General features: G+C 40.0%; 1 protein-coding gene across 1 annotated transcript; it reads left to right on the top strand.

Annotated features, from left to right (window-relative positions):
• Positions 1-535: 535 nt before the first annotated feature.
• On the top strand, positions 536-25,361 carry LOC140278820 (double C2-like domain-containing protein alpha). The gene is made up of 11 exons (XM_072373911.1): positions 536-776; positions 5,133-5,491; positions 5,956-6,035; positions 7,897-7,971; positions 8,237-8,346; positions 12,179-12,305; positions 14,370-14,429; positions 18,245-18,444; positions 21,133-21,214; positions 21,427-21,523; positions 23,997-25,361. The coding sequence occupies exons 1-11, from the start codon at positions 745-747 to the stop codon at positions 24,131-24,133; spliced, it is 1,359 nt and encodes a 452-aa protein (XP_072230012.1). The 5' UTR covers positions 536-744; the 3' UTR covers positions 24,134-25,361.
• Positions 25,362-26,844: the final 1,483 nt, after the last annotated feature.

The following is a 26,844-nucleotide window of genomic DNA, read 5'->3' on the forward strand; positions in this document are numbered from 1 at the left end:
AAAAGTGTATTTTCCACCACAAGAAAGCTTTTTTCCATCAGTCTTTGCTTTAGAAGTAATAGATATGTGCTTGTAAGAGCACAGTAAAACCCCAACTGGTGATAGGCTAATTAATTGGTTAATCATTTTAAAATGACGACTTCCAAGATGGCTCTGTTTAACAATCGATAAGGTGCGTCAGATCATTCAACAATCAGGTGAAATCGGTAGGAAAATCATGGCTAATCTGATTTCAGCAAAAATCTAATGTCTCTGGAAACCTGAGAAAACTGGAAATGGTTTAATCATTATATATTATTTGATGTGTGTGCACCTGTTGTGTTAACGTTTAACCATTTTAATCAGCCAACTCTCCAGTGAACGAGTGTAAAGTCAGTGCAGTGTCCTCCTAAGTGTTAAAAACAAGCATGTGTGTGTGCGAGTGATGGTGGTGGGGGGTGCAGGAAGGAATGATGCGAAACAGTCACATGCGCAACTGACTGTCAAGTAATAACTCCCTGCTGCCTCTCTCTCTCTTCCTCTTGACTCCCTCCATCCTCCTCCTCCTTCAGCATGCCACTCTCCTCTCTCCCCTCTGCTCCTCGTTTTCATCTCAACTTGAACTATCCGTGCGTTCAATTTTTAATGATACACGCAGTGCTTGCTTAGTCTCTCTGCCCCTCTCTCCCTCTGCTCTCTGCTCCCCTCTTCACCACCTGTTAGTCTTCCTCTGCTCTCCGTTCTGGAATTCCCTCTTTTTTTTTTATGAAGAGTTTCACTTTCGTTCTGTCACTGAGGTAAGATAAAATTGTATTATTTCATTTCTAAATGCAGACAGGTTGAATCCGGTACAGAGGCTGTAAAAAAATAATTATATCATCATTTATCTCCATGAAATATAGCTCTATTTTTCCCTGTTCTGTTGCAATCATGGCATTCTGACTTTGTCTGTTTGGTTTGTGAATTGTGTGTGATTAGTCTTATTTTCTTGTGCACGAGACAACAAAACCCAGACAAAGAAGCAGACATAAATTCTGCATCGGTCTCCTACAGCAGACAGGTGCAACATGTGCCTTGTGTCTGTTTTAGTACCTTTTACCTGCTCTTTCACTTTGCTTCTATATTGTCCAACACACCCACACACGGTGAAGTTTACTCATTCCTTCTGGCTGAAAATAACTTGCTTCTAATTGACAAGCCTTCGCTGTCACTGCGCTTAGCTATAAATGATGCTCCATATTAAAGTCTAATGAGTAGCTACACTGTGCTGCACTGTACCATACCATCTGCCTGTCATCCAGCAGCTTGTTATTTAAAGGTGAACGGAGCCCGCCGCAGGGGCCCATTGTATGTAGGACACAAGGGGGGAAGAAGAAAAACCAGCTGAGAGAGAAAGAGAATTCCTCACATAGCTACAGGTGGAATAATTTTTCTTGTACAGATGCAGATGTCTGAGGGAGACTGATGAAGATATAACTAAAGAGTGATAAAGATGCAGTAAAAGAGAGCTGAATTTTGACAGTTGAGGTGGAGATGAAGATGTGAATGTAGAGGCTGAAGAGGAGAGCGTCCATGCCTCCCATATGACTCTAATTTAAAGTGAAGGAGCTAAAAGAGGAGGAGGGGAGGTCGTATGTTACATAGACATATTCCTGACTGCCGAATTTCGTAGGAATCATTCCTTTTTCTTCAGGCTGGAAGCCTGTGTAACCTCACATATACTATGCATCTACTGTAGTTGTAATATCTGCAGGGCACAAGCCAACCTATCATAGTAGCGTATAGGAATTATGTAAAGTTGTTTGGCCATGCGCTTCAAAGCTTAGACCCGCATGTTCTTACAAGTTCTACCGTGTAAAAACCTCCCAAGTGAGAGCACGAAATCTGCTCTTATAAATTTGTGTGTGCACTGCCACTTCTCAGCAACAAGAGGATGATGAAAAGAGGAGATGAGAGAGATTCCAGCTGGCAGCATGAGCGCGATCAATCACAAGCTCCCTGTGCAGCTTCTGCTTCCCAAAGAGCTGGAAGCCCCCTGGTCCTCGCAGTTGTACGTGTGCTGCTCTCGCTGCTGGTGCTGCTGGTGGTGCTGCTGCTGGTGTCCAAGCTGCTCCAGCTTACGGCCACATCTGCCAGAACTGGGAGGCAAATGACGGTGCACATTATGTCAACAGAGACTCGCTCACAAAGCTGCATCGTACGTGCGTGCGTGTGTGTGTGAAGAGGCATGAATTAAAGGTCTGATAGAAGTGTATCTGGATGCGTATTCGTGGAAATGCGTAATCGTATTCTAGTATTTGTCTTTTCTCTGAATATGTTTCTCATCATTAGAAAACAACTCATTAGTGTTTATTGGTCTTTAAATCAGTCGAAGCCATGATCATCTTCATCTTCATAGGAAACCTCATTAAGTTGTTTTCACCTGCACCTTGATGACTTGCAATCTTGCGCCTCAGATCATTTATATTGCTTCAGTTTTTCTTTATTATATTGGCAAACTAAAATGATTCACTTTAACTGTGATGAGCAGTGCTTTATCTTCTCCGCACGTTATTTCACCTTGGGCTTGAAAACCCGTGTGTGGCAGAAGGTTATCTCAGCACAGATTATTTGAGCTTTAACGAGGCAGAGTAGCAGAACCCTGTTTTGTTTCATTATTTGTGTTATTGGGAGACCAAAAACGACTGCTGCTAAATTTTAAAAGGCAAGATGTCCGTTGTCCTCCATTTCTTTTCTAAATCCTTTCAGTCATATGAGTGACAGAAGTGTTCCAGACATTTGTCTAATCTCCAGGCAAGCTAAAGCTGGGGTGAATCACACGCACTGTTGTGCCCACAACTGAGAGACTTGACCACGCATGACGATGAATGACCCTCATGGCTTGTAATTCCACTGAAGGTCAAAAGTCAGAGGCCACATTATTCCAGGGCATTGCTGGTCATATTAATTCCATCCCGATGAGTGAAGGCTCTGAAATTAATCTGTTTACTTATTTTGATCCCTGAGAGGAAACTGAAAAGAAAATGAAAACACAGTAATTAGAGGTGTGAACAGTCTGAAATGAACAGACTAAAGAAATAGGTACATATGTTCTTTTTCCTTTAGAGAATTACATGAGAAAACAATTTTTTTTTTAATCTTGTCTTCACACTAAACATCAAGCAACAGCCTTCAGCTGGTTTTGTTGGGTTTAATCCGTATAAGGAGGCGGTGTAAAAAACAACAAGGTGGTGATTTTATGTGTGGGGAACGTTTCTTGGATAAGTGCAAAAATCTTGTTAGGAGTGTGTTCATAAAAGGGTTTTTCAAAGAAAAGCTTTGGCATGGCATCAAAGAGCTTGAGAGATCCAATGCATGTGAACAGAAACAGCTGGCAGCAAGCGCACAAGGCATTGCTATAAAAATACAAGACTCACCTGCAGCATTCACAAAAGAGACCCGTCTTTACTGTGATCATTTCTGTCTGGCAAACACAGCACCAGCACTGAAAGTCCTGATTTTTAATCAAAAGTAGTTGCGCTCAGTTTTTTTCCTGAGGGGCTGCATGTGTGCTCTTTACATTGGAAACAACTGGAAAAAATGCATTGGCACCCAGGTCAGTAATTTTACATGCTTTAGAGATCCTGTTGGCTGATTTTGTTATTTCTTCTTCTGTGTTTCAAACCCAGCTACCTATATATTCTAGCTACAAATGTAATAGACAGAATACCAATAGCATACAAACTGTGGCCAAGACTGAAAAACAGGCTTCATGATTTTCTTGGTAGTTCTTGATATAACTGTCAAGTTGTTTTTGATTAAATCAGTGGCTATTCAGTGAATTACAGTCACCACCAGTTTGCTCGGGATTGGCACTTGATGAAATAATAACATGACTTGGATCAATACTGAACTAAAAAAAAATACTCAAATGCCAACCCAATGTTGACTTTTGTCTCCACCTGATGTCAGTCATAGTCCTTTTTGACTAAACGGCACTCGCTAGATCAAATGTTGTTTTTTTTTAAGCCAATTTGACATTCATGTGGGACTCTGGGTTGTATTGGAAGCTTGATGTTTGTTGACGTTCACAGACGCGATTTCTAAATAATTGTTTTCTAGTCTGTAGGATGTAGACGAGAAGCATAAAGGGAAGGCACACCAACATTTCTTAAATGTCACATTCTTCTGAAATTTGACCTGTGTCCTTTGAAGGAGCAGCAACAGCTGTCATTTTTTTTAGATTACATGATAGTCCTTTCCCTCAAAAAAAGAAGCTATTAATGCACATGAATTGCTTCATGTTCATACAAATATTTATGCAGGTTTTAGATTATCCACTTATCATCCAAACTCTCGGTTGCTGATTTTCCTTTATGTTTTATGTTTGGCCCTGACAATTAAGCCACCAGAACAATCGAAATTACATGAAACCCCTCAGTTTGGCTTTTCTGGATTTCCACGTATATTTCCAAACCTCACAGATCTCAACTCACAGACAAAAGGAAGTATTCACAGTGCAAATATTAACTTCTCAGTTTCCATCGATTAATGCAGAGAGAGCAGAGGGTAGTCGTAGGGGGGTTTTGTTCAGTATTGAGGACAGATCGCCCCCTCAAGTCCTGCTGTCTTTAGAAAAAAAAAAAAGCTGAGATATTTGTAATCCACCCACCTCTTTTTTATTTTGGGAAAAGAGCAGGCACACCAGCCTTGTGGTCAACACGACTCTATGCAACCACAACTTTATATAACCACCCAGACTCTTTCTGAGAGAACCAAAAGGCGTTTCATACTGTAAAGACTTACTTTTGTAATTACCTGTCTGTTTGTGCAGGATTGTCATGCATTTTAGAGCAGTCTCAATCACTCTCTCTCACACACACACTGCAGTTTCATTGAGGATGATTTAGACCATTATCTTTTACCTTCTTGATTAGCTTGGGTTTATTCAAAATTATTCAACTATAATGCAAATTAGTGTACATCCTCTGCTTTATTTGGTCAACGGAGAAACATCTTTAAAAAGGTCTTGCACCTGAACGACTAGAAACAGGATGAAATCCTGTTTTTTCGAAACTGCCACCTCTGTGTGCCATTGTCTTGTGTTTCAATATTTTATCTGCTGCACTGCTGAAAACAAATGTCGTTAACGCTGTAAATTTTTTCCCTCCCAGCCCCATGACTGTGAGAAAAGGAAATCGTTTAGGCATCTCCATCCAGGAGCACATGGCCATCAACGTTTGTCCGGGCCCCATTCGCCCTATTCGTCAAATCTCCGCCTACTTCCCTCGCCTCTCGCCCACTTCCTCATTCTCTGAGCCACTCTCCCCCAATCAGTTGACAGCCCCAGCTGCCCTCAGCCCAGGCAGTACAAGTCAAGGTGGAGGGGCTGTCGGAGGAGGCAGAGATGGAGCAAGCAGCGGCCTTTTGTCTCCGCTGTTACCAGGAGCTGCAGGCGGAGGGGGGTCACTGTCGGCCATGAGCAGCATGGACACGTCTATTGAAATTGACAGCTGTGACAGCGATGATAACAGTGAGTCACGTGAAAGTAATGATCAGATTTAAGTGAGGATACCTAAGAGATGAAATTAAAATCAGGTCAACACAGATTAGGATTTATGCAAATAGAATGTTTATTGTTTACAATGATTCCTATGAACTGGTTCATCACTATATTTGGAAACAAATTTTAATTAGATTTAATCTTATGTCCAGGTAAACTTAAACAAGATTGTGATTTTTAGATGACAACTACTGTCAGCCCACGCCTGCGGAATTTTGCAGCTGTTGCCATTATAAGCCAGTAATAATTTTGTATTTAAACTGATTTCATTTAAAAAGCTAATCAAACCAAACGTGATGAAATGTTTTCAGTATTTCCTGCCGGTCTGCTTTTTGTATTACTCCCTGAAGTCATTCTTCATCTAACAAAGTCATCACAAAAACAATTGCCAGAGTAAGTACACATTTTTTGACCACTCATTATCTTCCTTCCAGCCTCCTTGGGGACTCTAGAGTTTGACCTACTGTATGAGAGAGCAACCAGCTCCTTACACTGCACAGTCCTAAGAGCAAAGGTAAATAGTGTCCTCGAAAACTCCAATAACACAGTTTGTTTTGTAGACTGTAAGGTCCGTTAACTGAATTAAGGCTATTCGTTTATGTGTCATACACTCGCTGGAGTCAAGCTTGTGTAAAAGAGAAAAACTTTAATAAACAAAATAATATGACTGCATTGGAATGTTATCCAAAAAAAACATATTCAAACCAAGGAGGATGTTGACATGGCCAGCGAGAACCCCCCCCCCCCCCCCCCCCCCCCCCTCCAAATACCAAATAAAGAACAAACAAGTATAGAAAAAAAAGCCACCAAAACCACAGACCATGACATTTCATTCCTATTCATGTATTCATATTGATGCTTTTGAGTTTTGCTTCTAAAAGCAGCTCAGTGGGGATGGCTTTACACTGAAATTTCCCCAGAGAGTGAATCCTACCTCGTCCCCTGAAAGTTTGCTTGCTGACTAATTACAAAGAAAGTGAACATGGAAATCAATAAATTACTGTGTTAGCTCTGCTATAGCACACATGTTAGCATGCAGGTGCACAACTCTAATGACATCCGAGGCTCACAGCATGGCAGCAGACTGTTTTTACCTTACAGCTTGGTGGTTGATGCTCTAAGAAATATTAACCAAGGTTTCAGATTACCAAGCTGAAGTAGCTCAAATCTGATTTTATTTCTGTGTACGTGACTCATATCTGATATTTCAGGGCTGCGTGAACACAGAAATCCAATTGTCAGTTCAGATTGTCATTTCTGATTTCCATGATTTCAATGCCTGGTCCTAGATTGGATACATATCTGATGTGTGGCCATGCAACACGAGTGACGATGCTCATATTGGATTCCATGGGGCTTTTTGCTTATGCGCATGCGCTGAGCATTGTTGTCACAAACCTTTCTTATAACAACAAAAGCGAGCCATTCAGCTTTACTATTTCCTTCTCAAACTTTTCTTGTATAGTTGGACAAATGCTTGCCATCTTCTGAACCCAAATGCCATCCACAAGTTTGATTTGATAACTAGTCTTTTCAGAACTGTTACTGTCTCAAATATGACATTTTCTGTTGCGTTGATACATGGCGCACAAAAAAAGGTATCTAGTGCACTCGTGTGTATTTTCAGTGGGCAGTCGCATTTACATGAAAGTCAGATGCAATACACTAGATATGATTGTGAAGCATGATATCTGGTCCTTATTGGGGCTGCTTATGTAAACGTAGCTTATCTTCCAGGGTCCCATGTTCCTAGGCTCTGATTTTCCAAAGATCCTGTGTTCCTACTAAGTTTGCAGGATCCTACTGGTCGTTTCCCAAGTCAATATTCTGTCACCACACTAGAAAGTTTCTGTTATATTTGGGTCAAATGTGACCTGTTTGGAGTTGAAATGTTCCATTCTTTAAAAAAAATTGGATAACATTCATCTCTCTAAATTTGAACATGTCCTTGACCACTGTTTTATCACAGCTCCAACCTCTTTTGATTCTTATAACTCATTATGAACAAATGCAGAGCTGTTGGACATGCTTTTTCAAGTTCACATCATAAAGTTAGGAAACACACTTCATAGAGCCTAATAAAGAGGAGAACATTTTAATGGTTGGTAGAAGGTACTTCACATGAATGTATTTAATATTCTGAATAGATTTAATACAGTCATCTTTTCACCCTGTTCACCATGACCTACTGGTTTAGTGAAATGATGAGTGTCAAATTGAAAACCCCCTTCATTCCTCTGGGCCTCAGATTAAATTTTAAATTAATCTCTCACCTCACAGCCTGGTGGTTGTTTAAGAATTCATTTCTAGTGTTGGAAGTGTGCACAGTTTCCTGTTCATTTTCTATGCTTCATATCTAATATTTTCTCTTTAAGGGTCTGAAACCGATGGATTTCAACGGTTTGGCTGATCCCTACGTCAAGCTGCACCTTCTGCCAGGAGCCTGCAAGGTCTGATTTTATTATCCGAACAGTTTTGTGAGAAACCTTCAGTTACCATTCACCAAGAATGTTTGAGTGCATTTTTCAATCAAGTTCTCATTCTAGAGAAATATAATAAAAATGCTAGAGCAGATGAATAAATCAGCAGTAAGTCTAAATGACCTTGGGCCAGTAAGAGTTTAAGTTGTTCCCCTGCTGTGGTTGTTTACTGTTTGCACCTCTGGTAACAAATACTGGAGTGATATATTCTTCTTCTTTCTGCTGTTATTTACAGGCCAATAAACTGAAAACCAAGACTGTTCGAAACACGCTGAATCCTGTGTGGAACGAGACTCTCACCTACTGTGGCATCACTGAGGAGGACATGTACCGCAAAACTCTCCGGTAAATGTTTGCTGTAGAGGAGGCTATTTCTGTCCACTTCATGTCCACCCCGTCCGTTTTCTTCTCATTCATTTGAGATCTGACTTGTGCTTACAAAGGATTTCTTATCGTCTCTCTCAATCATGGAGTGTTTTGCTCTCAGTTAAAAGGACTTTCTCTGTTTCTCTTCGTCCCTCTTCTTCTTTCTGCGCTGATCCTTAGATCCCCCTGTCACCTCATTGTCTTTCTTTGCCAATCCTTACATTGCTCCTGTCCACTAGGATCAGTAAAAATCTTCCCTCACTCTCTCTAAACCATTTCTTTCTCTTAGTCTTTCTTTCCATCTGCCTTCTTGCTTTCTATCTATCCAAGTTACAGTGACAGATTGAGGTCAGACTAAGCGCGGTGGGGTATTTTAATTTCATTGACCCCCCTCCGGAGGTGACAAAAGCTGTGAATTGTCTCTGCCTGTGACTAAAACTTTACAGTGGCACGTGGGAGTGGGATTTAAAAAGTATCGACGGGTGATTTCTTGGGGCAGATTAGAGAAACTGGCCCTATCGCCGACCCATGACAGAGTTAATTCAGCAGAGGCATGTAAAATTCAAGAGCCTGTAAGTTTAAGTTAAGGAAGCAAGTTGACATCACCCTCCGCAATGCATTGATGTCGCCTGGTATGACACTTTCCACTGAGACCTTTCCATTTAACATGAATCATGTTAAGTGATGTTTACTGGAGTCATATGGACTCTGAGTCTGAAAGAAAAACTATTTGACATTGTATTGTTGTATTGTATCTTTTTATTTCTGATTAACCAAATCCAGCAGAAATATTTCTTAATGTCCACCTCTCAGAATTGAATCAAAGAAATCCATCCCAGAAAAGTTGAGGTTTCTTAAACCAGGATTCCTCAATCCAAGCACAAGCACCAACGAGCATTCAGTGATATAAAAAATAGAGAACAGCCTCTTTCAATTGTATAGTTAAATATATATTATATCAGGATGTTTTTGAAAGGAATCATCTGGTCCTTATCTGTTTTTTTAAATGAGATAGATACATCCACAGATGAACAAGAGCAGGGTACATATTACACTGTGTCTTTTCACTAAATGCAGCAGCAGGTGTGTGTTAGAAAACTACATACACCAGTATTGCTTTCATAGGAATTAAAAGAAAGAGTTACAACCTGCAAATCAAATGTTCCAGACTAACTGTTCATCAGTCAGTGTTAGTACCGCTATAAAGGCAGATGTTTTGACAGTTTGCTGGTTTGGAGGATTCAGGTGCATAACATAATACCAAGGAGGAAAGGCATCAGCAATGATCTTAGAGAAGCTATTGTTGCTGCCTATCAACCTCGGAAGGTTATAAGGCCATTTTCAAACTATTTGGAGTCCATCATTCTACAGTGAGAAAGATTATTCACAAGTGGAAAACACAATTTCCCAGAAGTGGATAAGTTCACCCCAAGGTCAGACCGTGCCATGCTCAGAGAAACTGCAAAAACCCCAAGAGCTACATCTCCGAAAAATTTTAAATGTTAAAGTCCATCAGTTACAGTTAGAAAAACGGTTTGTTTGGAAGAGTTGCAGGAGAAAGCCTCTTTTCTCTAAAAAAATATGGCAGCACAGCTTAGGTTTGTGAGGTTTAATCTAATCAAACAACCAGATGTCAGCATATAGCAGAAAATACCACATGCCAACTGTCAAACAGGCTGCTGTAGGGATGATGGGCTTGTTTTGTAGCCACAGGACCTGGGCACTTTGAAGTCATCGCACTGACCATGAACTCCTCTGTATACCGACGTTTTCTAGAGTCAAATGTGAGGCCGTCTGTCTGACAGCTAAAGCTAGGCAGGCCAGAACGACATCATGCAACAAACAGTGATCCAAAGCAGCGCAGCAAATCTGCAAAGAATCAAGGTGTAAAGAAGAGTAGACTAAATTTCCTCCACAACAATGTGAGTGACTGATAACCTTAAACATAAAATGCTTACTTCAACCTATTGCTGCTAGAGAGGAAAAAAAAACAAAACATGGAAGGCACCAAACTGCAAAATACTCTCTCCCTATCTCTAAAGGGCAGCTCCTTAAAAGGTTTCCTTGGTTAAGGAAAAATGTTAAGGCCTTTACTGCTCTGAAATAACAGTTGACCTGGTATTGCCTCCAGAGACACAGTCAGGGTTGCCCCTGTTCAGTTACATCTGGATAAGGACAGCTCTGACTGCCAATGGAACAACGACTTCTGTATTATACCAGCCAACTCTAAATGTGGGTCATACAGCAGGACAACCCTACATCACATAAGTGGTTCGAACAAAGATTGCCTTGTACACAAAAGGCCAAGAGCGCTGACCTTCAACCAATAGAAATGTTCCGGACTAACCTGAAGTAAACCTCTTACAATATCAGGAGCTGACGCTGTTTTGTATGACTAGTAATTACATAAAATACAATGTTATTGCAGAAAGTTTCCATAACTCAGCTAAAGATTATTACAATGAGGCCTCCTGCACACACCCTACAGGAGACTAATAGCCTCAGAATGGACTCTTGAACTGTGTAGAGTGTTACATTTTATGTACAAGTCTGACATGGATTTCTAATTCGATGACATCACAAATCAGGTGTATATCACCCTGTTTTGTTGGCAATAAAAAATCAGACTGACATTGAAATATTTACGTTACTTTATGCTGTATAAATGTACCCTTTCATGCAGATCACTTTTGTTCCCTCACACTTGATTCTCTAACCTTGCTTTTCCCTCAGTAGTCCACCCTAAAGCTCTTTTCATCACAGCTGTCCCTTTCCCGTACATCTTTCACCTCTTAACTCTGGATGACTTCATCTCTCTCTGTTCCTCCTGCTGTCATCTTTCTTGTCCTCAAACCCCAGTCATCTTTTTAAAATTTTGTTTATTTTTCAGCTGTTGTTTGATGTCATTTTTTGTTTGTTTGTTTGTTTTTCTATTCCTGATAAATTAGTAGAGATTCCTTCTCAGGATTACTGCACATGTCTGGTGCTCCCAGGCCACCAGCATGCTTCACCTTTGATATTTCTGCAATATTGTATTTTTTTTTGCTGGAAACTTAAAGCAGCAGGTGACTGCGAGATTTCATTCCTGTGGTTATGAATTTAGTTAGGAGCTAAATAAAATATCAGATCAAAAGGCAGCTTGTTCGTGTCAGGATTTCTCCAATGTTCAGATTGCTTGCTTTTACATTTACATACAGTTCAGGCAAAAAAAGAAGCTCATTGGATTTCATTTGCCCTGAAGCATACAATTCATATGCATATTTAGATAAATCATTCTGTTTTTAACCTCACCCACGTCACTCCATTCTCGCACGGCTTCTTTTGATTTCACATCTAAAGCCTCCCTCTATCCCCCACAGTCCTCTGTGTTGCTCTCACCCATCAATGCATTTCAGCTGACATCTAGGCAGGTGTAAGATTTTGCCAGGCCATCAATATGGATTAACTTAACCTTGCATGATACTCTTTCACACTTTCTGAATTCCCACTGGAGGAAAATGGTAATTATATGTATGCATACACATACACTATGCTTGAATTATATATGTGATTTCTGACTCTCTGTCTCCTCATTCAGGTCAGGTTTGTGTCAATGCTTTTCTTCCTATACAATATTGTTGCCACAACAGCTGTATAATAATATGTTTTTTGACAACCACACTCCCACGCACACTAAAATACTCTAGATCCCTGCCCCTTTTAAATTCTCCATCTCTGTCACATTAATCAGCTCCTCATATTTTCTATACATGCAGCTTTCCCGAGTTGTAATTTTTCATCTCCCCCTGTCTGCTATTTCTCTGTCACCGAGGGTGTCCGTGTGTGACGAAGACAAGCTGACACATAATGAGTTCATCGGGGAGTCGAGGGTGGCCCTGCGCCGCGTGAAGCCTGACCAGACCAAACACTTTAACATCTGTCTGGAGCATCCACCTCCTGTGAGTAGAAGATGGGGGGCAGAGAGAATAAAAGTAAGATAGGCGTGCCTGAAATATGAAGTAATGACGAAAGACATAAAAGGAAGTTCCCACATCTGGTTTTAAGTACAAATGTGAGAAAAAGGGAAAGAGGGAACTTTCCACCTGGGGGGCACTAAAAAAAAATCAATATTGAGAAGACCTACCAATCCACTTCTAACTTGGGTTTCTTAGGTATAAACAACAGCATGTTCATACAAGAATCTGCTACATATTTAGAAAAAGACAAATGTCAACAGAAAGCAGATGGGCACAATGTCCCCAAATCCCTCAATGCAGCCAAATGTGTCATTTTTAGTTGAAAGGCGAAAAAAGGAAACGTTCATGCTATGTAAACACATTTTATGAACACTAAAGGCAAAGTCCGCATAAAGACAATGGAGGGGTGGTTAGTTGGAGCAGCTAAATGCTCCACTTTCAAACATATGCCTTTGTGAGAAGTGAGGTCATAACCAATATATGTTCTATTAGTGGCATGACTTTCTCACTTCCTGGTTGGGTTTAGGCAATAACGTTAAAATGGTACAATGGTTTGAGCTAAATTACATTCTTTTTACACTGCGACAGTCATTGTCATGAACGCCATTCTACTTGTTAGTGGTTATGTGTAAAGAATACGTTACGACAAAATGTTGTCATTTCCTGATTGCATTTGTGCCGTAATATATCTTAGTTAGAGTTAGAAAACTCAGGTCGGAAATTTGAGTCTCTAAGATGAAGGTGCTGCAACCTCCAGCAGCATCACGCCTCCCACAGTCTTTCTTTCTTTGTCTTTCTTTCATAATGCAAAACATTCCTGCATGTCGCCAGAGCGTTTAATCCCCTTAAGGCACAGATTTCAAAGGACAACTTGTGTAGATTAGAAATACTTCTAAAATGGGGACACTTAGTAAGTCTAGCTTTGCATAAAGTCCTTTATTAAAGGTTTTTAAGTTATCATGAATGACCATCAATGTCTAAGAAACCCTTTATCAATGCTTTATATGTTACTCTTTGAATTGATAAGAAAATTATATTGCTGCTAGTTTGTGAAAATTAGGCCAGACCAGAAGGAGTTGAAAAATTCCATATACGTACAAGCTGATGCATACAGTCTGTTGTCAGAAGTATGGGAAGCCAAGTGCTTGTGTGAAAACTTCAAACATTTAAATCTTAAACCTTTCCTGCTGTAACAGCCTCTTTCCTCCGCTCTTTCCATTAAATGTTCAAATCTGGCTGGCTGGGTTGGACCCTGACATTGCGAGATAAAGCCTGGCTCTAACAAGCTGTTGAAATTTACCCAAAAAGTGCTGGATGGAACTGAGGTCTGTGCTGTGTACCCATCAAAACGGGAATACCTTTCAATTTGGACTCTGGGTTTTGGAAGGGCCTGTTGCGACCAAACTGAAAGTGCAGTTTTTAAAAGCAATTTTTGACATTTAAGGAAAGGAACAAAAACAGCACATTAAGTCAGTATCAGTGGGTAATATTTGCCCAATTATATGATTTGCACCTCCTTAGATTTACAAATAAAGAGGGAAACTTATTTACTCTTGTAGCCCATGTAAAGCTTTTTTGTGCAGGCTAAATATCAGCAAGGTTGCATGTGGGGTGCACAGAAAAATGAAAGGTGAGGAGAAAGAGCGAGAGTAGAGGGGGGCCGGCAGAGTGTCAATAGGCAGCGAGAGAAAGTGAGAGATGAGAAACAAATGGATTGAAATATAAAAGCAGGGTTGGATGGGGGGAACAGGGGGCGATATGTGTGAAAAGAAGCAGGAGGGTGCCGGGTTTTGTTCTTCATGTGTCAGAAAGCGCTGCTGGTATTAGACTGTCCCTCTGAGGCTTGTGTCCACTCTGCGATCAAACACTAAAGCCTCTCTGTCATCTTGCAAAGCAGACTCCTTGTCAGGCCTGTAATTTCCGAAGTGGCTTCACCTCCATATTGACATCTCCTCATCCTCTACTCATGTAACCTGCTTGAATAACTTTTCTGTCAGTCATCCCCACTTATCATTTAACTCTTATTTTTGTCTGCTCTGCCTCCAGCTGCCTTCACCAAGTGCAATGAACACAGCCCTGAGAGGAATCTCCTGCTATCTGAGAGAGGTGAACAGCATGACTCGCCTGTCTGTTTGGTTCAGTCTGACTCTCCTTCTGTCCGTCCCTTTAGTCTGTCTTTCAACATATCTTAAAGAGCAGCATTCAGGTCTTTTGGGAGATTTGGTCACCCAGGGTTAATCTCCATAAATATTTTTTTGTTATCTGATGATTATCTGCATTCATGTGAAGTCTTGGTGTGCATATCTGCTATCCAGATGTCTGCTGGCTACACTGGAAGCATTGAAACACTGGCTATTGCACCTTGAGGCTAAGTCATCAGATGGTGGCTGATTCCAGACTGATATAGGGCTAAACACAAGCTTTTAACTAATCTATTATGTCCTGTGAGCATTATAGTGCTCGCCACACTCTTGATGGGTCTCAAAGTTTGAGGATGAACCTGTTATCAACTCAGGGTTGTGATGATTTTCATTTGTCTTTTGTGAAAACCAAAATGGCAAATATTTGCTATAGTTTACAGAACTACTAATTGATATATTGAAAAATATAATCTGATTCTGGATGGCTGACCATTCAAAACAAGCAGTGTAAAAACATTTTCTGCCCACTTGTGAACGTGACAGTTAAGAGAGACATGATAAAAAATGAATGAATTAATAACTTGAAAATTAAAATAATCAGTCATTGTGGTACTACAGCTAATCTCACTAATTAGATGTACTAACTAACACTGATTTTTTATTGTTTAATTAAAAGTTTAATTTTACAAGAGGTTTGGATTGATACTATTAGAATGAAAAGATTTGTCATAAATTGTTGAAACATCACACGACAGCTTATCAATATGCAAACTATTAAACTGTATACCAATACACAGCATGGAAACCACTCACAGCTCAGTTTACATTGTTGATCATCTTGTTATAATGGGAAACCCTGGGAGTTGGCATTCATATGATTTATATTCATACTCTGACACATACCACCCACCTAAACATTGCTGCAGACTAAGCATGCGCCCCCATTGCAATTTTACTTCCAAATAGTAGCAGCTTAGCAGGACAGTGTGCACTATATAAGTTAAAAAAAAACTGCTTCGGAACAGTTTGAAAACACAGTGAAGAACCTACCCTGCCGTCGAAGTTCCCGATCTGATTCCCCAATCTGTGGGAAACCCCCACAGATGCCCCACACCACAACACACAGGCCCCAAAGGATCTTAATTGAAAGCTTGGGAAGGAAAAGGCAATCAAACTAATTCATATTGAGTTTTTTTCAGAAATGCTTTGTTTTTAACTTGCTGAGATGAAATTACAATATTATAATATGTGTATTATCAACAGGGTATTGATATTTATTTCTTAATATTATGATTATCATCAATACCAGTGTACCATAAGACTCCTATTGCATAACTAATGCGCTCAGATGGAACACCTAAAATAATACCCGAAAGCTGTTACTTTGATTGGTCAAAGGGAACAAAGGCGAAATAGTTTACCTCCAAAAGTGGCCCCGGTAAAGAGGCAGTACGTTTGTGATTCGTCTGAGCCTTCAGGGCGGTGCTCGCAGCACTGAATGTCTGAGAAGTCGAGTATTTCTTTGAAAGGAAAGCAGTGAATCTGAACAATGCACAAACAAAACACAAACAAATGCACAAATAGAAATACCCACAAAAATGTATGCATGTGTAACATTAACAGATTTTTTGTCAATACAGTGGAAGTGCATTCACTGATCTGACTGCTCTGTACGCTGCTGTGTGACCAGGGCTGCAGCCCTAACACTCAAGTTAGGCGCAATGTTCCACACTTCATTGCATTTGATTTGCCCAATCCACCCTGTACCTTAGACCTAAGTGAAAATGGAAAAGACCCAGGGCCTACATAAGCTTTTAGCTCCTTGGAAAAAGCCCCAAGCCCTTTAGGTACTGAGTGCTTTTAGTTTAGATTTGCCTTAACTTGTCCATTATATAGCAGGATGACCACTGTTGTAGCTCACTGAATTTAACAAATGTCAGCTTTACGAGTTCAACCTTTTTTTTTTATCATAAGAAGTGTGTTACATTTCTTTCATAAACAGCTTCTTATAAAACATCAACAGCCCAGTGACATTTGAGCTCATCAGCCACAGCTCAGGTTCAAACCCAAATGTTTCTGTCGCCTTGAAAAAGTGAGAAAAAAGTGCTCCCGTGGCAAAGACAAATCTTTGAAAAACTCTGAAGCACCATAATGTCTTTTTAAAGCACTTCATTGCTCCTGGCTTTTATGATTTTTTTATGGGACAACATCAAACTGTTACCAGAGCATTTGACAACAAGTGGAACAACATAGCAGATTCAAAGTGACAGATGAAAGGAAAAAGAAACAGAAACAGAGGGTGAGGAGGGAGAAGGCGGTGTTCTCTCAGGCCCATGACTCACCCTCATGGCCAACAGCACTAATACATGTACATTATTTATAGGAGGGATGCACGTTTACTCTTTCAGGATTCATATCACTGACGGTGTGTGATTTTGTTTTTTGTTGATCCCCAAAGAAGATGTAAAAACCTCTGTTCTCTTAGAACTGTCTCCTCTCCGTTGTATCGCTCCATCTCTCATTAAGTCTTATCTTCAGGCATGAGGTGGACACAGCCATGGCGATCAATATGCCACATGCCTCTTCATGCTCCAGCCTCCCGTTTTAAAATTGTCTCAACAGCTTGCACTAACCTTTTTTTTTCCAAATTCTCTCTCTCTTCATTATTTCCTCGCTTGTATTTGTTTGTGGGAATCAACAGAACTGCCAACAGACAGTTCCCCATCTGTCGTCATTAAGTTTAAAACTCACAATTAGTAAGGATAATTTACACCAGGTTTCTCGCAATACAACAGCCTACACCTTCACAGATCGATAGAGAGCGAGTCATTAGGGAGGTGGAAATAAATAAGCATCGGCTGCACACACAGTGACAGACAAATGGGAGGTAGAAAAGTTGTGGGCGGGTTTACAGACCATTAACGGATATATTTAACAAGTCTTAACAAGGTGGAAGATACAGGCAGCCTTTACTCTAGTCATCCTAATGAGGTTAAAGGACTACATTGGTCCTCTGGTTTGGATCTGTGCTTTCTTGACCTGATGTTTAAGGTTTTAAAATGGTCATTGGCTACACTGACATGTGATCGACTTATCATCTTGATATGAAGAGTGTGCTAACAGCCTTATTCACACATCAGCCAGAAATATTAGGATTCTTTTTGAGTCATGTTTATATCCACAGAGTTGGCATTGCTTAGCACCAAGTCTGGAAACAGTGGGAAACAGTCTGTCTCTGCCCAAGGTTACAAACTCAGTAATGAACCTGTTACAGTCCACCAGTCCAGAACTAACACTCTTTTTAGCTTTGTTTAGCTCTCCACTAACTCCTGAGGGGAAAAAATCTGGCTCTTCAGCTTCTAAGTACTCTGCTATGTTTACCCGTTAGCTGCTGACTTTGTCTGTGTGTCATTTGGGGCTGCAGGGAGTGTACAGTGGGTTTACTGAATCAGAGCTTTATCTGTCCAAACAGCTGCTTGCTGTGTCTGGAAACAATACTGATATGAGACAGTGTAAAACAGCGAAAACTGTGAGGACCAAATCAGTAATCTTGAAATCAATCAAAGAAACTGTAGAGCTTAAAGGGCCAGCAGAGTAACCTAATCATTTTCTTATCTGTTCAAGCTCTTATGATTACCATGACCTGGATGACTGAGAATCTTCATCAACATTTCATTTAAATGTTGTTGTTTTTTAACTTTCATGAGCCAGCAACACATGCCGTACGCAAACCATCTTCTGATTATGTTTCTTTCTGTTTGTGAAATTTCTCTCCTTCAGTGGGAGACTGAACAGCACAGAAGTCTTGAGGAAAGAGGCCGTCTGCTACTCTGCCTCCAGTACCTCCCTCCAAACAGCGAATCTGATTTGAAGGGCGAGGCCAAGGAGAGAGCTCGTGGTGGGCTGTGTGTGGGCGTCAAACGCTGCGCCCACCTGGCAGCTATGGACGTCAATGGTTTCTCTGACCCCTACGTTAAAACGTAAGGATGAGATTAAGTCACTGTCTGACGACTGAGAGCTTTACACTGAGGAGCTGAAACATAAAGGCTGCCTCTGCCTTAGGCACTTTAAATCTTTCATGTGCAACCAAAACTGTTTTTGCATGTTGGTGTGTAGCTGTCAAAAAAAAGTAAAAATTAGTAGTTTTCACACACATCTGAAAATGCTCTGAGTCCGGATGGTTGCGCTGAATATCAGCGCACTTGTTTTTATTCTGCCAGCCATCAGCCAACATATGCCAGCTGTGGACCAGAGTCGCCAGAAGTGAAGCCAGATTTGGCTTGATTTTGTGAGTGTGGACATTGTCATATTTGACTAGAGAAATTACAAATTTAGCAGCATCTGGGCTGACGATGGACCAAGTGTTTTGATCTGAATTTGAGTGAAATGCAAACTTGAATTTATTTTCTTGGGCCAAAGCTAAGGCCTCATTAACGTCGTACTTGAAGGATAGCCAATTATCTGAGCCATTGTGACAAACCCATTCTGGCTGTCCGGGACTTGAACGATGAATACACAGAACTCAGACTGATGGACCAACATTCCATATTCATTTCAGGCTGACCTCTCCAGCTTCCCTCACTTTAAGACCTCAACACCTTGGTTTTATGAGCCCCTGGGACCACATAGATCACCTTTTGGGACCATCTATCACCACTTGCAGGTGATAGATGGCCAAAGTTAACCCCACAGAAGATAATGGTGATAAATGTGGGCAGCTTTTCCCACAAATGGAGCCATTGTGAGAAATTTCATTCATTTATCAAGATAATAACAACAGTGGTTGTATTGACTGCCTTTAAACTGACAGAAGCGATGTGATCAAAAGTTATGCATGTTTCGTGTCATAGAGGAGATGCAGGACAAGGAAAAGCAGATTATGGGGATACTCTTGTTGCTAAATGGTCCTCTAGAGTTTCATTACTCACTGATGATAGAAAAGCAAAACAGTGTGTGTCACTGTGTGTGTTACTGTGTGTGTTATTGTCTACACCAGGGAGGGCAGGAAGGTCCCTGGTTTGACTGATGTAACCTGACAGATAGTGGACAAGTGGGTTGTAAAATCCCCACGTGTCATCACTGAGCGGCAGTTGTAGCTTTTGGGCTGTGTCTGGAGTGATTAAAACATTATGCAACCACCCATCCCGCACCAAAAATAATTTAAGTTTTAACTTTAAAAAGTTTTAATCCAGAAAGAAAACGGATGAGTTAGCTGCACGTTGGTTGATACATTTGGTTGATAAATCATCTTATGAGCTGTAGAATGTTCTTTGTTGTGATGTATCAGAGTCTCATTGTTAAAGACTTTCATCAAGTTTCCAACCTGTTGATTTTCTTCAAACTACACAATTTAACATAAAAGTTTCCAGAGAATTCTTAACGCACCAGTTGTGATCCAGGAAATACTTTTTTTCTGTTGATTACAAACGTAATCTATTGAGCTGAATGAAGTCTCAACTGCTTCTTTTCGAGGAAATTAAATCAACAACTAAACATGTATGTGTTCACATTATGTAAAGCAGCATGTGCTTATGTACTGTTTATATGCTTTGTGCATTCAGAGATCAGGATACTATGGTATGAGAACACCTCATGCAGGTTTCTGCTGTTGAATATATACCTCAGATGATAAGTAAACTAGATACAACTGTACATATTTGTGCATTTATATACGTGATCCTAAATATGGAAACTTAAATGAAGAATTCTACACAGGGACGTGAATTAACAGGCTCCTTATGTTGCATGTTAAACTATATCCAAAATATGATCAAAATGACTCCAAATGGGAATACTAAAAACTTTTTAAAAATTTTACAGAGCACAGATAAAGATATTCTTACCTGCAAAACTCATCTCACCCCAGTACTAACAATCTTTTTCTAAACTTCAAGTTTTCTCATCCCCAAGATCTTAACGTCAACATGCCCACGCATCCATCCCTCTCACATCCACAGAAATGTACTGTTCATCACGCATCCCGTTTCACTTTGGGTGCGAGTTCACATCTTTACCCTTTGGCAGGAGCTTCTTCCCAGATGCTTTGTTGTGTCTGATAGCGTGTGGGAACATACGTGCTCCGAGCTGTGGGTGGTGGGTGGAAAACAAATGTGAATAGAGATTTTGCCACACTCCTTCCAGCTGGCTTAAAAATATCCTGAGAATTTAATGACAGCCTGCAAAGGGGTTCTGAGCTTTTTCAGTCTGCCGTGTTACTGATTAGTTCGCACTCGGAGTTAGTCTCACATATAATACAATAAAGCTTGGGGGGATTGGTAATTAGATTGGGGAAGATCTATATTGTTTGTAATGTCCCATGTAGGCATCTTAATTGGTTTGTGTTTTTAGGATTATATTTAGAATTTACTTAATTGCTTTCAGTTAAGACATTGCCCAGTCTAAACAGTAAATAAGCAGCAGCCAGCTTAGCTTAGCTTAGCTTCCTCTCTGAATGCCTGACATCATTAAGAACAAAATGAGAGAGAGATGGCAGGAAGAACCACTAAATCTGTCATTTGTAGTATCTTCTACATAATTACTTCAAGTTCACACTGACCTTTATACTTGGCATTTTCCGTTGCCCTTTGCTATTCTATTCTGTTGTCTTATGTGAATTAAGATGTCAGATGTGATATTATACATGATAGTGTCACATTCCTCTTTCTCAGGTATCTGAAGCCCGATGTTCAGAAGAAATCCAAGCATAAAACAGCGGTCATAAAAAAGACACTCAACCCAGAATTTAATGAGGTAGTGTTTGTGTGTATGTAACTGTGAGCATGAGATGCACAATTGTAACGGCTCATTCAGATCTAAAAGGTTCACAGAGGCATGAGACAAATCTAAGACAAATCATTACAGTGTGCATTATCTGCTGCTAAAAAAGAACACTCACAAAGGTTGTAGAAGATAAGGGAGTTGTGTTTATAATGTGATCATCTGACCTCTTCCTTTGCAACCAGGAGTTCTTCTATGAAATCTCCTTCTCAGAGTTAGCCACCAAGACACTAGAAGTCACAGTGTGGGACTATGACCTGGGAAGGTCCAATGATTTCATAGGTGAGTTGACGCCACAAACACTGGCAGCTGAAAATATCCTGCTGGGGATTTTTAGATCATGCATTACCTGGATGACATATTTATCGGGAGCCTTGTGTACTGCCTTGGTGGATGTTGCCAAAGATATTTTAAGATGTTCTGAATTAGCTCCTATCAAACGTGTAGTGTAGCACTGTGTCATTTGCAAGGATGAGTCACCGAAAGGGTGGTTGTTTGGTTAAAGCTCAAATCTACTTGTTCTACGAATGATAACATTCAATTCTATTACTACGTTTGAATTAAATTGTGTCTGCCTCTGCTTTTTCTGGGATCTTTTAAAGTCATGATTTCATGTTCCATAAGACCCTTAAAAGAATGCCAAGACACATCACAGTCAGTGGCACCAGTCAAAGCCAGTTTGTTTCTCCAATGCTTGAGGGTAATGCTTGAAATCAGGTCACAAATTATTTATTTCACTTTCGCAAAAAGGTTCAGTAATTCTATTAAAGTCTTTTTTTTTTTTATAATGTATTGTATTGAACTATTTTCTATTGTGGACTAATGCATGTTCTTTGCACTTGTATGTATTTCCAGCACTGTTAATGAAAGCGAGTCAAAATAACTAGAGTTCTCATCCTCTGGCACAGGTCCTTTGTTTTCATGAGCTCCTCATCACATTTTAAATTCATTAATGTGATTTAATGAAAGTAAGAGTAAATGCCTATGGACATGTGAAACGTGGCCACTGGGGAGCCATTCACAGCGTGCAATCTGTCAGAGAACATAAAAAGGGCAACGTGACTTGTTCATTTTTAATTACCACTTTTACCTTTCGAGCTCATCCAGTTAGAAATCTGTCCGCTTTTTAAATGTTAAGATCACATTTAAGCCAGAGTAAATCACTTTTACTGTGGGCACATTTTGAATGAACCTATCTATCACTTATATGAGCTATGACACAGTAGCATTTTTCTCAACATTGTTTAAACACAGTACAGTGCAAAAGTCTTTATCCAGCCCTCGTTTCTTTGTATTTTGCTTCCAGACAGACAGACTTTCTTGTAATCTTTTACAGTTGTCTTGAGCAATAGTTCTCCAGGCTTTTTGAAGGTTTTTCAAAGTTTTTCTTTTTCCTTTGGACATTGGATGCTTTTTCACTCATTTTCAGTCCAGTTGTTGAACCTGACAATTTTCAGAGAAATGTGTTTTGTTAAGCCACTTAACACTGATCTATGAATCATTCAAGCATAAAAAGGCACTTAACTCAAAAGACTCTACGCATAACTGACAACTTAGCAAAAAACTATTTCGAATTGTACCTTTAAGCACTTTGTTACTAACAGCCTGTCAGCAAAACGCAAAATTTGCTCCCATTTCATTAGTTGGACGGACATTAAATATTATTTTTGCACCATTAAGGTTTAATAGCTTAAACTTGGCATATATCAGCATGGTGTGCAGTGTATCCTTGAAAGATCTAAGGCAAGTTGAGCACAAAAGTGGCAGATCTACAGCCGGTGAACAGTATCTGAAAACCGATGTCCTTAAGACAGAGGAAAAACTTCAGCAAATACCTGAGACCCAAGAGATGCATCTGGACCCTCAGTTGATTCATCTGCTGTTCACTGCGGCTCTATCAGAAATAGCCTCCATGGAAGGGTGGCTGTCAAGAAGCCATTCTTAAGGAAAGGAAAGAGACAGAGAGAGAACAGAGAGAAAACACTGAGGTGTGCCAAATGACACAAGAAGTGGACCAAAAATAAGTGGCATCAGGTCTTATGGAGGGATGAATCCTCCCCAGGGCCCGGACCTCAACATTACTGAAGCAGTGTGGCAGTGTGGCAGTGTGGGATCATCTTGACAGAGAACAGAACAAAAGGCAGCCGACATCCAAAGAAGAGCTTTGAATTATCCTTCAAGAAGCCTGGAGAATTATTAACTAGTAACTAAGAAAGCTTTTCTAGGAGGGTTCAGGCTGTGTTGAAGAATAAAGGTGCTCATAGTGAATGTTGACTTTCAAGCTTCAATAAATTACATTGCTGCCCCTATTTCCAGTTTTCCTGGTATCATAAAAAGAAATGAGGAGAAGCTCAAGAATTTTGCTCGGTACTGTAAGTTAACTTATTTGCATCAGACAAAACAAAATTTAGTAAAAGTTTGACATAAGAAAATATCACTGTTAAATCTTTGTGTCCTAGAAATTGTTTCCTTTTCAAATTGATTTGAAATTGATTATGTGTTTATACTGGTGTGTAATCACCTGAATAAAAACAGGTGGTTCCTGTTAATGAGGTAGTGCCCTAAGTAACAAAAACCCAACAACCCAATTATTTTCTATAAACAGTGAGGGTGGAGGTTGAAACTGCAGAGAGTTACACTCACTCTTCCCATGCTCTACAACCCACAAGATTTATAAATATTGACATTCTTACATAAATTCACCCCTTTTTGTAACTTTACTCAAGTCTCTCTCCCTGTGTCTGCTCTGGTATAGGGGGAGTATCCTTAGGGTGCCACTCACAAGGGGAAACTCTGCAGCACTGGATAGATTGTCTGAAGAATAAGGGAAAGAAGGTGGAGCGCTGGCACACTCTAACCAACGAGCTGCCTGGATCCACTCTGCAGGAATGATCCGAGCATCGTCTTCTGTGCTGACGCTGGAGGGACTGCCTGAACACTTGGGATAGGAAATGTTTCACGCATGTTCTGAGGATTTTCTGCATGACTGTGATGGAGACATATCCTACTTACTATGTGTCATTAAATGGGTTCATGATTCATAGCAACTTACTCAAGTGGGGCACAGTTACATCACTCTAATCTTGGATCTAGAGAGACCCAGCTCAAATCTGGGAAGCTGTTCCCATCAAAAAGCTGGAACTATGAGAATTAGCTTATTAATATTCCAAGGCATTTGTGTCCCTCTTGAGGATTTAATGGCAGATAAAAATGCACTAATGCGCTGCCCCAAACAGGACAGATCTCCCTCAAGTCAAACTGAAACCCTTCATGTATGTATGATGAGGGAGGAGGTTTAATGGTTCTGCAATTTGACTTTCAAGTCATTCCTCATATCAGGTTTGCTTACTATTATGATATTATTTTCATTAACCGCTGACATTAAAACTCCACGGTAATGACCATCTGTCTCGCAGCCCACACACTTCTCCCTTGCAATAATGGTTTCCCTGATGCTTCCTGAGATTTCCAAGTGGTCTTAATACAGCTGGACGTTTTGCACCTATTGATCTGCCTGTCATTGGTTGGCCTGCAGACGACACAGCCTGATAAGATAATTGGCTCTTTCATGTCAGTGGTTTTTTGTGACTTGTTTGCATGTTTGGTGTTAATGGAGCCAGGCTCTGCTGCAGGACGACACGTTCTTCATTGTGTTGTTCTCTTGAGGTGTTTTGCTTTGATTACGTAAAGGGAAGTTGATTTCATTTAACAATCATGTTGTTTTCACAGTTGTTCGAAGTGTCAGCTCTGATGCCGCTGTGTCAGTTACCTGTTGATGACACGTTGATGTTGATCCAATCCCTAATTTGTAAAGAGAAGAACGGGGATGTCATTGACAGAAACGTTTCCCAGCACCAGTGTTTTGTGAAGAGCTGTGCATGGTTGTTGTCTGACACAGTAAATGAAATCACCAGTCTTTGTTTAACACAGATGAACTGCAAATGGTGTGTAGAGATCACTATTGTCTGGTAACTCTCCGTGTCTGCTGCTGCTGCTGCTGTCGCTGTATTATGGATTGCATTAACGATGAGGTAAATAAGAAATGCTGACAATACCGGTGTTGTTCATATGTAAATATATGGTGTTTCATTTGTTTTGGATATTTGTCTTTTGGAAAGTGTGCATGTTTTGTTTTTTTTTCTCATAAAACATTCATATCAACTTATTGTGTGTGCTCTTAAATTTTTATTCTAACCGTGCCCTGGTGCCAAAGTGGCATCTGTCAATCTCTCATGTTTATTCTCAGCCCAGTGGCACCCCAATAAAGCCAACACTGCCACCTAGTCTTCCGGATCTGCAGCTGCAGCCTATTCCCTCACTGGAAAGTGAGATGAAATATGTGTTTGTCACAGAGACAAAAGTGAAAGTAATCCACAAAATCATGCAAAGAAGCATTGTTTACTTACAATGGGTCCAACTTAAGTAATCTCAGTCAAAACTTGCCCCCTTCAAACAATGAACTATCAGCCAGTAACAGCTATAGCAGGAATGGCAGTTTTGTTTTTTAAATGCATTTTATTTTATAGCATCACATATTACCAAAACTATATAGCTATGGAAAGAATATATCAAAATCGCAGTCAAACATGCGATGCAGTAATTAAAATCTCAAAATGTCAACATAAACAGCAAGAACATGGTTTACATGTTTACATATACGCAAATCCGCCCACACATTATTCATTATTCAAAGGTCTTGTGGGGTTAGTAGAGCTGTGAGCATTGAAGTAAAATGGTATTTTAAAAACTAATCTCCTTACTTAATAAAACTTAATAGCCTTAAAACATTTTGGTTTTAAACTTTCGTTTATTGTTAATGTGGAGCCCCTTCCACTTTTTGAAAATGTCAATACTTAAAGCAGTTAAAAGAACATTCTTACGACAACAAACTGGCGATGTCATTCCATTAGCGAAAACAAACCACTCTGTTAAATGAGCAGCTCCAAACTTCCTTCAGCCTTTTCTGAAACACACATTAACAAAGTTTTTTATTTCATTCACTTTCCTTGATAGCTACATTTTTGGCAAATTTGATGTTGGATCAAGCTAAGCTCTTAACAAGACCAGAGTTTTATTAGTATCCCTTATTGTTTTTTTTTTCCCCATTGGTATTAGAGAGCTATGTGGAACTTTCAGCTTGATCCTGAGCTCTGACAAGCAGGTCAGAGATCAGTGGGTTTTTTTTTTAAAAAACACTGTTGCTCTATTTCAGTGAGTCCAAGAATTTGAATGGAAACAACATCGTGCTATAAGGCTCATCACGAACTGGCTGAATCCCTCAGAAGGACAGAAATGGGTGCCCATGGAGGGTAAGAGAAACAGGAAGGGCAGGTTATTGTGCATTTTCTCCTGTGGCCTGAGAGGAAAAGACACTCTGTGCGAAAGGAGAGAAGGCTACTACTGTTTCATCTTAGTCACTGTTTGTTCCTGGCTTTGATCAAACATTGACTTCACCACTGAATGTCTTTCTTTTGTGTAAGCTGTAAACATGCACCAGGAATGCATCAGAATTCCCTTTTTTTCTTAATTTATAACTAGTAACTACAAGCAAAAAGTGTTATCCAAAGCAAAAATATAACATAAAAAATGCCTAGACTAAACTA

Source organism: Leuresthes tenuis, unplaced genomic scaffold (genome assembly GCF_036924035.1).
Source record: "Leuresthes tenuis unplaced genomic scaffold, fLeuTen1.0.hap1 SCAF_20, whole genome shotgun sequence".
NCBI lineage: Eukaryota > Metazoa > Chordata > Actinopteri > Atheriniformes > Atherinopsidae > Leuresthes > Leuresthes tenuis.

Bases quoted from the DNA above. Each gene is read 5' to 3' on its own strand.
- LOC140278820 (XM_072373911.1), top strand. From the start codon at position 745: ATGAAGAGTTTCACTTTCGTTCTGTCACTGAG. The intron at 6,036-7,896 runs GTAAATAGTGTC...TTTCTCTTTAAG, and splicing joins GCACAGTCCTAAGAGCAAAG to GGTCTGAAACCGATGGATTT. The intron at 8,347-12,178 runs GTAAATGTTTGC...TCTGTCACCGAG, and splicing joins ATGTACCGCAAAACTCTCCG to GGTGTCCGTGTGTGACGAAG.